Source organism: Homarus americanus, unplaced genomic scaffold (assembly GCF_018991925.1).
Source record: "Homarus americanus isolate GMGI-L3 unplaced genomic scaffold, GMGI_Hamer_2.0 scaffold55592, whole genome shotgun sequence".
NCBI classification, from domain to species: Eukaryota; Metazoa; Arthropoda; class Malacostraca; order Decapoda; family Nephropidae; genus Homarus; species Homarus americanus.
In genome coordinates, this window is record NW_024720222.1 from 48,650 (window position 1) to 61,216 (window position 12,567).

Genomic DNA, 12,567 nt, shown 5'->3' on the forward strand with positions numbered 1-12,567 from the left:
TATAATTAATCTTTTAGGCGGATACGTCGGTATTGTGATATCGAAGGGAACTGTCCGCCAGGGTGGCAGGAAGCGCTGTTGTGTCTCAACTTTGTACAGGTGGTCTAGTCCAAACATCTTCATATGTGTAGCTGTATCTAATCCTCAGGTGTGTGTGTGTGTGTGTGTGTGTGTGTGTGTGTGTGTGTGTGTGTGTGTGTGCGCGTGTGTGTGCGTGTGCGTGTGTGTGTGTGTTGTCACGCTTTGTATATCAGGAGGAGGAATTCTATGGTTCATATTTCTCAAGTTTTAAGATTATTGTTGATGCGGTTATTAAGTCTGTTTTGTATTGCATTCACTTGTTTTGCATTGATGAAGGTTAGGTTAGGTTAGCTTAGGTTTGGTTAGGTTAGGTTAGCTTAGGTTAGGTTAAGTGTGTGTTGAAAGATGTTGTTTTGGTTGATCCTAAGTTTAGTGGTGGTGATGGTGATAATGACAATGATGATGACGATGAGTAATGATGATGATGGTGAATATAATAACAACAGTACCTAACACTAAGATCATAATTCTTGGAGGGTAAACATTATACTCACCAGGAAACACTGACTTGTAAAGATAAGAACATAAGAATGGAGGAAACTGTCTGGTAGTGAACAGTGATATCACCCACATGACGCTGACCTATATATACTGTTAATAAATATGGTCTATTTCTTTGTGTATTGTTATGCCATAACTTAGCAAATTGAATTACGTTAAAGATGAATATAATAATGAGGGTGCACACAGCACAACAAAAAACAAATTGGCAAATCGACACAACTTAGCCATAATATTTATCATTTAAAATTTAATATTACTTCAATACACGACAACAATGTTAAATGCGAAAGTTCATGGGTTCAATCACAGCCCTCTTTATCCCAACAGTTCAGGAGTGAAGATTTCGAATTATACACATCACGAAAAGTTAAATAAAATCTAATAATAAAAGTTGACCATAATAAGTGTGCAGGTTACATCATGAACAGATAAACTAAAGCAGGAGAATAAAGACTAAACAATCCTTAATAAACCACTAATATATGCACAGTAAATAAACAAACCACTTTGTAACGTCACCATTGATTGCACTTTACAAAATAAATAATAGAGCAGCACTGAATAGATAATACTCAACTAAACCTTATTTGAAAAGGTCTCCACCACCGACAAACTCAAACGTCCTTCCACCTCCAAGGCCAGCCAATGACTGACAAAGTTCCATACCCTAGGAGACTAAAAGCCTAACACTAATAGTAAACAACTCCCACATTAAGCTGCAAAAATATCTAAATACATACAGAAACATTCTAATGTATCAAGTACCAGTCCTGCTCACATATAATATTTCACTATGCCAAACGCAACGCAATAATGTACATTACGCCATGAACCTATGTTATGGGTGGCTCTCAACTGGCTCAGCCATGTTAACAGTTGTTACTATCCGCTAATTGTATTTCTGGCTAAATAATCGGCAAAAAATTAATTCAGCGAGAATTGATAGCACCCTCAGTATCAAAACCTGACTGAATTACTCGGAATAGGTGAACTGTACTATAAGCTTTGCCAGTAAATTTGTTAACCATAATCACAGATGCACTGTTAAATTCCTGTTCCCACCTACTGAGTATGTCTCCTCCAAATTCACTGTAGACCAGGGAGGACACACAACTACACCCACCCCCTGCTACTACCAGACACTACTACAACTACCACCACTTACAGTACACTACAACAACTTCTACCACCAATCCTATTAGGATTATTTTACACACATACACTCGCTACAGCTCTAGTGAAGAATATTTCAGAGAATAAGAAATTATACATATTCCTTGACAATACAGCCAGGTAAATTATCACTACAACATATTACAACACCGTAATTACTACATCATTACAACATCACAACATTATAACCATAAAAAAATGTTCACTGCAACATCATCCCTTCATCAAAGTCAACACCGCCATCATTACAACAGCATCATTACTAAAACATCAATACATCATCACTACACCAGATATAAAACTACAACATCATCACTACACCAGATATATAACTACAACATCATCACTACACCAGATATAAAACTACAACATCATCACTACACCAGATATAAAACTACATCATCACTACACAAGATATAAAACTACAACATCATCACTACACCAGATATAAAACTACAACATCATCACTACACCAGATATAAAACTACAACATCATCACTACAACATATAAAACTACAACATCATCACTACACCAGATATAAAACTACAACATCATCACTACACCAGATATAAAACTACAACATCATCACTACACCAGATATAAAACTACATCATCACTACACCAGATATAAAACTACATCATCACTACACCAGATATAAAACTACATCATCACTACAACATATAAGACTACATCACTACACCAGATATAAAACTACAACATCATCACTACACCAGATATAAAACTACAACATCATCACTACAAGATATAAAACTACATCATCACTACACCAGATATAAAACTACAACATCATCACTACACCAGATATATAACTACAACATCATCACTACACCAGATATAAAACTACAACATCATCACTACACCAGATATAAAACTACATCATCACTACACAAGATATAAAACTACAACATCATCACTACACCAGATATAAAACTACAACATCATCACTACACCAGATATAAAACTACAACATCATCACTACAACATATAAAACTACAACATCATCACTACACCAGATATAAAACTACAACATCATCACTACACCAGATATAAAACTACAACATCATCACTACACCAGATATAAAACTACATCATCACTACACCAGATATAAAACTACATCATCACTTCACCAGATATAAAACTACATCATCACTACAACATCATCACTACACCTGATATAAAACTACAACATCATCACTACACCAGATATAAAACTACAACATCATCACTACATCAGATATAAAACTACATCATCACTACAACATACAAGACTACATCATCACTACACCAGATATAAAACTACAACATCATCACTACACCAGATATGAAAATACATCATCACTACAACATATAAAACTACATCATCATCACTACACCAGATATAAAACAACAACATCATCACTACACCAGATATAAAAATACATCATCACTACAACATATAAAACTACATCATCACTACACCAGATATAAAACTACAACATCATCACTACACCAGATATGAAAATACATCATCACTACAACATATAAAACTACATCATCATCACTACACCAGATATAAAACAACAACATCATCACTACACCAGATATAAAAATACATCATCACTACAACATATAAAACTACATCATCACTACACCAGATATAAAACTACAACATCATCACTACACCAGATATGAAAATACATCATCACTACAACATATAAAACTACATCATCATCACTACACCAGATATAAAACAACAACATCATCACTACACCAGATATAAAAATACATCATACTACAACATATAAAACACACATCACTACACCAGATATAAAACTACAACATCATCACTACACCAGATATAAAATACATCATCACTACAACATATAAAACACAACATCACTACACCAGATATAAAACTGATCATCATCACTACACCAGATATAAAACTACATCATCACTACACCAGATATAAAACTACATCATCACTACACCAGATATAAAACAACATCATCACTACACCAGATATAAAACAACATCATCACTACACCAGATATAAAACTACAACATCACTACACCAGATATAAAACTGCATCATCATCACTACACCAGATATAAAACTACATCATCACTACACCAGATATAAAACTACATCATCACTACGCCAGATATAAAACAACATCATCACTACACCAGATATAAAACAACATCATCACTACACCAGATATAAAACTACAACATCACTACACCAGATATAAAACTGCATCATCATCACTACACCAGATATGAAACTACATCATCACTACACCAGATATAAAACAACATCATCACTACACCAGATATAAAACAACATCATCACTACACCAGATATAAAACTACAACATCATCACTGCACCAGATATAAAACTGCATCATCATCACTACACCAGATATAAAAATACATCATCACTACAACATATAAAACTACAACATCATCACTACACCAGATATACAACAACATCATCACTACACCAGATATAAAACTACAACATCATCACTACAACATATAAAACTACAACATCATCACTACACCAGATATACAACAACATCATCACTACAACATATAAAACTACAACATCATCACTACACCAGATATAAAAATACATCATCACTACAACATATAAAACTACAACATCATCACTACACCAGATATACAACAACATCATCACTACACCAGATATAAAACTACAACATCATCACTACAACATATAAAACTACAACATCATCACTACACCAGATATACAACAACATCATCACTACAACATATAAAACTACAACATCATCACTACACCAGATATAAAAATACATCATCACTACAACATATAAAACTACAACATCATCACTACACCAGATATACAACAACATCATCACTACACCAGATATAAAACTACAACATCATCACTACACCAGATATAAACTACAATGTCATTACATCTACACTACAGCACATCTACACTACAGCAGAACATTACATCACTATCACTACACTATAAGTCACTCTTTTCTTGTGAATCTTTTGTCACATGTGAAAATTCCAACCGTATTATATATTCAGTTACACTTTACCCCCCGAAAAAAAAGTTTACCTCATAAGCTTCATCTCAATAACTTTCCAAATAAGATGGCAGACGAAATGACTAGCTACCAAGAGGGATCACACCTGGTGGAGTTCGGTTATGCCGACTTTCAAAAAATGTTCAAAAAGACCGGTATTTTGGGCGAAGGGGTCAGTGGCGAAGTATTGCTGGGAGAGTTTTTCAACAGACCTGCCTGCGCTAAAATAGGAGTAAGCCATGTCGTCAACAACATCTTTAAAAGTGAGATAGAAAACAATTTAAAAGTAAATGGCGCTGGTGGATCCCCCATCCTGCTGGGGTCGTGCATCGATTACCCGGTAATGATCTTCTCAGTCTGCCAGGGTCAATCACTGTACGACATTATCGATAATTTATTTATTTTATCTCCCACCCGGTCGATAAACCTCTTCCTACCCATAGCTGAAGGCCTAGCCGAGGTACACAGCCGGGGTATCATCCATAATGACATTAAAGGGGATAATGTTCTGCTGGAGAAGAATCCCGATGGATCCTTCACCTCCCACCTTATCGACTTTGGCTTATCAAGAGTCGAAGGTGGCCACCTGACCTTACGCAGCAACCCGTACGGGAGCCATTACGCCCCCGAGTTATTTAAAGGTCAACCCTGCACCCCGGCCAGCGACATTTATTCGCTTGCAGTGATGATCTCCGACACCCAAAATACCTTTGACAACCTCTGGCCGCCAGGGGTTAAAGACCTGTGCAAGAAAATGCTCTGCCGCAGCCCACAGCACCGCCCAAGTCTCGCTAAGGTGATCGAAGTTTTTAAGCAGTCCCTCGAGGAGCTCTCCCTTGAGGTGCTCTCCCCCTCCAAGACACACCACTGATACAACATGTACAGTAGGCCTATATATCAGATGCCACTGAGAGCTCATGCTCTCACTTGGCTCAGCCATGTCAATACCGTCACAATAGTCCATTCTGTATATTATTATGGTTAAATAAACGGTTAAATATAAATATTATCAATATGAATATCCTCCTCCTCGACCCACCTCTCCTCTTCCTCCTCCACGCACCAACAGCCTTTGTAAGAGATAAACACACCATTACCTCTTCTACAGCTACTACTGTTTACTAGGAATAGTAATAGTTTCGTTTTTGTATTGTACCTGTAAATAAATGAAATAAATTTATAAATAAATTTTAACCTACAACTCAGAAATTTACTTTTTATCCTTCACACATGAGCGTGACTAATGATGTTCCACCACAGTTGACAGATCACCTGAAGACTTGTACCTGATCATTAAATACCTTAACGCTAACCGAATATAACCCAATCCAGCCTAACTCAGCCTAACATAACTCAACCCAAACCAACCTACCAGAGCATTACATAACATAACCTAACCTAACCCAGCCTAACATAAGAATGGAGGAAACTGCTGCCGGGCCTATTGGCCCATACAGGGCAATCCCATTTACACCCAACCCCTATTGCTCATATATCCATCCAACCTGTTTGAAGCTATCCAGCGTATTCGAGTTAATGATGGTGTTTGGTAACTTGTTCCACTCGTCCACTACTCTATGTCCAAACCAATGTTTACCTATTTCTCGCCTAAATCTAAATTTATCTAATTTAAAACAATTGTTACGAGTTTGCTCCTGGTTGGATAGTTTGAGTTCCTTGGTAATGTCCCCTTTGTCAGCCCTGACTTTCCATTTATACACCTGATCATATCGCCCCTCGCTCTACGTCTCTCGAGGGAGTGCAAATTAAGATGCTTTAACCTGTCTCTGTACTCAAGGTTCCTAATGCCCGGGATTAGTCTTGTCATTCTCCTCTGAATTCTTTCCAAGGATTCTATATCCATTCTGTAATACGGTGACCAGAACTGAACTGCGTAACCCAAGTGAGGTCTCACAAGCGCAAGATATAGTTTTAAGATGACCTCGCTAGTCTTGTAATTAAGAATCGTTTAACGTCCCCTTTGTTTTTACAGGAAATATATTTTTATGGTGTATTTTGGTGTGTGTGTGTGTGTGTTTGTGTGTGTGTGTGTGTGCGGACCTTCATCTTCTCTGGAAAATCCCCATTTATGAAAAAATCTCGGAGACTTACAGAACTAATACGTCAAAGAAACCTGACCTAACCTTACCTAACTTCCTAGCAGGAGGCCCCGCCCCCAGACCCCTGCCATATTAAACAGAAAGTATTTTTTTATATCTGGTACTAGTGAAAGCAACTTGGTGGAGGGGTCAGCGTGTAATTTTACCTGTTTAGTGGACATGAGAGTACTGAACGGGTCGGTTGTAAACAAACAGATGACACTCGGTGACTTTGCAGATTTCCCGAGGAATATTTACAGTAAATAATTCATCTTTCGCCATTTCTTCCAAAATAATGACCATCCAAGAATGTTGAAATGTAACGTAACCTATATCTAAAGTCCAAGAAATAAAACATTAACTCTTTCTATAGAAACTGGCGGAAACGTTAAAACGAATGTTAACCAGTGACTTAATATCAAGAAATCTAGGAGTGACTGACTATAACATCAGTTAATAACACTTTTCCCTCTCCTCACCCTTATCGATATATTTCTGGACATGTCTAAAGCCTTTGATACTGTCGACCATACCCTCCTCCTGTCAAAGCTTGAACATTACGGCGTTAGGGGCCTGTCCCACAATTGGTTTACGTCATATCTGTCCAACAGGAAGCAGTATGTCTGCTACAATAATCATCAATCTGACTCCTCACCAATTTTGTATGGCATCCCCCCAAGGTTCCATTCTCGGTCCTGTGCTGGTCTTGTTGTACATAAATGATATAGTCCACGCCAGCGCACTCATAAAATACAACTTATTTGCCGACGATAGTAACCTTTATGCCAGCACTGAACACTGAATTGACTAAAGTCAGGACCTGGGTAACACGTAATAAACTGACTTTAAACTTTGACAAAAAAAAACCACAACACGATCATTCACAGAAGGAAAAACTTACCCCCAGACTTGGACCCCCTGTACCTTGGAAATACAATCTTCAAACGTGAACAAAATATTTAATTCCTCAGAGTTATTGTTGATGATAAACTTAGCAGGAGGAACCACATCAAGCCATTCAAAGTAAAGTCAATAAACAGTGCTGTATTTTGTATCAAACTCGACAGTCACTCACTCTCACAGCAATGAAAGAAATCTATCATAATCTTGCTTACCAACACCTGATACACTGTCACACACTATGGGGGGCCTCTGGCTCTTCAGAAACACAACCCCTGATCACTGCACAGAAGAGAGTTGTGCGGACAATGACCTACTTGAAAAAACTAATCATACTATCAAACAATTTGCTAAATTGAAAATGTTAAAATTCGAAGATATTAACACCTACTGCTGTGCCCTATTTGTTTACAAAACTGTCAATCACTTGGTTGACAATAATCATTTCCAGTTCCGGAATAATCAGAGCTACTAAGACCACCCTCCATGCGCTCCTCTCAGTCCCAGACCTCCATAAAATATCACGGTGTGAAGGTGTGGAACAACTTACCCCCACCCATCCGAGCAAAGACTATGCTCCCTTCCTTTAAATCATCTCTTAAAAAAATTATATTGTATAAGTATTAATTTTTTTTGTAATACCTACTTTATATTCCAACTTTTATTGTACCACCAAAACCATTATATCAGAAATTATTATGTAGATAGACAGAAATTACCATTGCAATAGATATATTTGCCAACTAGACATGACCCATGTTGTACTGCTTCCCTCTCTTATCATATTTATGTATATCAACTCCACTGTATAATATGTATGTACTTATAATATAAATGTAAAAAATAATAATAAAATGAATATATATATATCGAAGTGATAACCGTGGTAACATTCTGATATGTTCTTATGACCACCAAGCTATTGTACTATTCCAGATGATTCTAAATGTTACATAATACTTCCTTGAGATAAATGTACAGTATACATCATGTGCCTAAAAGAGAGCTCAGGTTCTCAACTGGCTCAGTCAAGTTAATAATGTTATTATTTTCCACTCTGTATCTGTGTTTTTCTGGCTAAATAAACTGCTTCAATGTCAGTATATCCCTCTATCACCAGGTGGGGTCATACTTCGGGTACAGTGTGGCAGTGGGTGACATGAACGGAGACAGGCTGGCGGACGTGGTTGTGGGCGCCCCGTGGTACACACACCTTCAAGGCTCTCAGGACTACGAGGTGGGGCTGGTGACACTCTACACCCAAACACCGCAGGTATGGTGACCACGCTACAGTACCACCTGTAGCAGGAAGGGTGATTAGTGTTCATTACCTGGAGGTATAAGATTATGTGTTTATTATTGGCCGTCTGGAGAGTCAAGGCAGTACATAGATAGTGGTGGTTTGTTAAACTGAACAATAATTTTATTGATAACATGTACTGTATCCAAACCTAGTGAAACCTAATCTAACCTAACCAATCGTAATCACACCGAACCTAACCTCACCTAACCAAACCTCACCTCACCAAACCAAACCAAACCAAACCAAACCAAACCAAACCAAACCTAACCTAACCTAACCTAACCAAACCTCACCTCACCAAACCAAACCAAACCAAACCAAACCAAGCCTAACCTAACCTAACCACACTCCCCCTCTCTCTACCCCACAGCACAACTTCCAGCTTAAAGTCAAACTCACTGGTGTCCGTTCACGCAGTCACTTCGGGTTGTCTGTTGCCTGCCTGGGTGACATCAACAGAGACGGGTATGATGACCTGGCTGTAGGGGCACCCAGGGACGGTCCTAGCGGCAGGGGAGGTGTCTACATCTTCCTAGGCAGCCCCAAAGGTCTCGACAAGAAGCCCTCACAGGTGGGTAGCCAACAGAGGCACGTGTACTTGGGGTGTTATTCCATTTACAAGTCTTGGTGTTGAGTCTGTGTTTATGTCGGATTGAACAGGCTTTTGTGTTTTGTTTACTTGTTTGAGGGTATAACCTTTGTTTACTTGTTTGGGGGTATAGCTTTTGTTTACTTGTTTGGTGGTATAGCTTTTGTTTACTTTTTTGGGGATATAGCTTTTGTTTACTTGTTTGGTGGTATAACCTTTGTTTACTTGTTTGGGGGTATAGCTTTTGTTTACTTGTTTGGTGGTATAGCTTTTGTTTACTTTTTTGGGGGATATAGCTTTTGTTTACTTGTTTGGTGGTATAGCTTTTGTTTACTTTTTGGGGATATAGCTTTTGTTTACTTGTTTGGTGGTATAGCTTTTGTTTACTTGTTTGGGGGTATAGCTTTTGCTTACTTGTTTGAGGGTATAGTTTTTGTTTACTTGTTTGGGGTATAGCTTTTGTTTACTTGTTTGAGGGTATAGCTTTTGTTTACGTGTTTGGGGGTATAGCTTTTGTTTACTTGTTTGAGGGTATAGCTTTTGTTTACTTGTTTGAGGGTATAGCTTTTGTTTACTTGTTTGAGGGTATAGCTTTTGTTTACTTGTATGAGGGTATAGCTTTTGTTTACTTGTTTGAGGGTATAGCTTTTGTTTACTTGTTTGAGGGTATAGCTTTTGTTTACTTGTTTGAGGGTATAGCTTTTGTTTACTTGTTTGAGGGTATAGCTTTTGTTTACTTGTTTTGTTTGTCTTTATGTGTGGCTTTCGGTGTCAAATTAATCCCCAGGTATTCTATCTAATTACTGTTTACTTGACGTCCCCAGCAGGTATTTCTGTCTAATTACTGTTTACTTGACGTCCCCAGCAGGTATTTTTGTCTAATAACTGTTTACTTGACGTCCCCAGCATGTATTTCTGTCTAATTACTGTTTACTTGACGTCCCCAGCAGGTATTTTTGTCTAATAACTGTTTACTTGACGTCCCCATCAGGTACTACTGTCGGAGTTGCTGGCGCAGGATAGCGTGAACACCTTCGGGTGGTCTCTGGTGGCGGGCGAGGACCTGGATGGGAACGAGTACCCCGACCTGGTAGTTGGCGCCCACGACACTAACAGCGCCTTCGTCTTCCGCACTAGACCCGTCGTGTAGGTTAACGCTACCATTAAGTAAGTATCTCTCTGACTCACCTAGACCACTTGTGACTCACCTAGACCGTTTATGACTCACCTAGACCGTTTATGGCTCACCTAGGCCGTTTATGACTCACCTATACCGTTTATGACTCACCTGGACCGTTTATGACTCACCTAGACCGTTTATGACTCACCTAGACATGTAATACCTTAACCTAACCTAACCTAACCTAACCCAACCAAACCAAACCCACCTAACCCAACCCAACCTACCCCCACTTAACCTATCATAACCTAACCCAACCAAACCTAACCAAACATAACCTAACCCAACCCAACCAAACCTAACCAAACCTAACCTAACCTAGCGTTCCTCCTGCCACAGATTCAAGTCCAAGAGCGGGATAATGGACTTAGACGTCAGGGGATGTTCGCTTCAAGACTCTACCGAGGTGCCATGTGTGTCTCTCCAGTACTGCCTGAGTTACACTGGTCACCGCGTCCCCAATACCCTACGTAAGTACCTTGACCTTGGTGTGTGATGTTGGTGTTCTGCTAGGGGGGTATTTTTCTGTCTTTATTTCAACTTGTTTCTCTCTCTCTCTCTCTCTCTCTCTCTCTCTCTCTCTCTCTCTCTCTCTCTCTCTTTCTCTCTTTTGTCTATTCTATCTATTTATCTATATCTTTTTCTCCCTCTCTATCTTAAAACTCTCTCTAAATCTCCCTATATAACTTAATCTAATCTAAATTAACTTAAGTTAGATTAGATTGGGGAGATTAGGTTAATTTAAAGTCAATTCTATTCGTAGCTTCCCTGTGTGTGTTAGGTTAGGTTAAATGACGTTAGATTATGTTAATTTGAGTTACATTAAGTTAGTTTATGTTAGGTTAGGTTAACTTTTCGTATCTCCTATCATAAAACTTATCTTTGTACCTGTGTGTGTCAAAGATGGAAGTTAGGTTAGGTTAAGTTAAATGAGGTTAGGTTAGGTTAAATTAAATGAGGTTAGGTTAGGTTAACTTAGAAACTCATATGTGTGTACCTGTGTGTGTCAGAGATGGCGGTGTGGGTGAGGGTGGACACACACTCGGACCTGCCCAGGATGTTCTTCTTACACCGTGAACCAGAGTCTTCCAACAACATCACCATGAACCTAAGGAAGGCTGTCGAGAACTGCACTACTGTGTACACCTATATCTCTGTGAGTACCGTACCTAACCTAACCTAACCTAACCTAAGCCTGTTCTGTGAGGGTTTGAGAGAGTTATGTGTTTTGTGAGTACCCCAGTACAGTATATCCAACATACCCCAGTATAACCAACATACCCCAGTATAACCAACATATTCCAGTATATCCAACATACCCCAGTATAACCAACATATTCCAGTATAGCCAACATACCCCAGTATAACCAACATATTCCAGTATATCCAACATACCCCAGTATAACCAACATACCCCAGTATTACCAACATACCCCAGTATAACCAACATAACCCCAGTATAATCAACATACCCCAGTATATCCAACATACCCCAGTATAACCAACATATTCCAGTATATCCAACATACCCCAGTATAACCAACATATTCCAGTATATCCAACATACCCCAGTATAACCAACATACCCCAGTATTACCAACATACCCCAGTATAACCAACATAACCCCAGTATAACCAACATATT

General features: G+C 38.5%; 1 protein-coding gene across 1 annotated transcript; it reads left to right on the plus strand.

Annotated features, from left to right (window-relative positions):
* Positions 1–10,766: 10,766 nt before the first annotated feature.
* LOC121860455 (integrin alpha-PS2-like) lies at positions 10,767–12,078 on the plus strand (the record flags this gene model as incomplete). Its single annotated transcript, XM_042357611.1, is given in 3 exon segments — positions 10,767–10,909; positions 11,262–11,392; positions 11,933–12,078. Coding segments are annotated over 2 exon segments (255 nt in total), but the record flags the coding sequence as incomplete, so codon positions are not given.
* Positions 12,079–12,567: the final 489 nt, after the last annotated feature.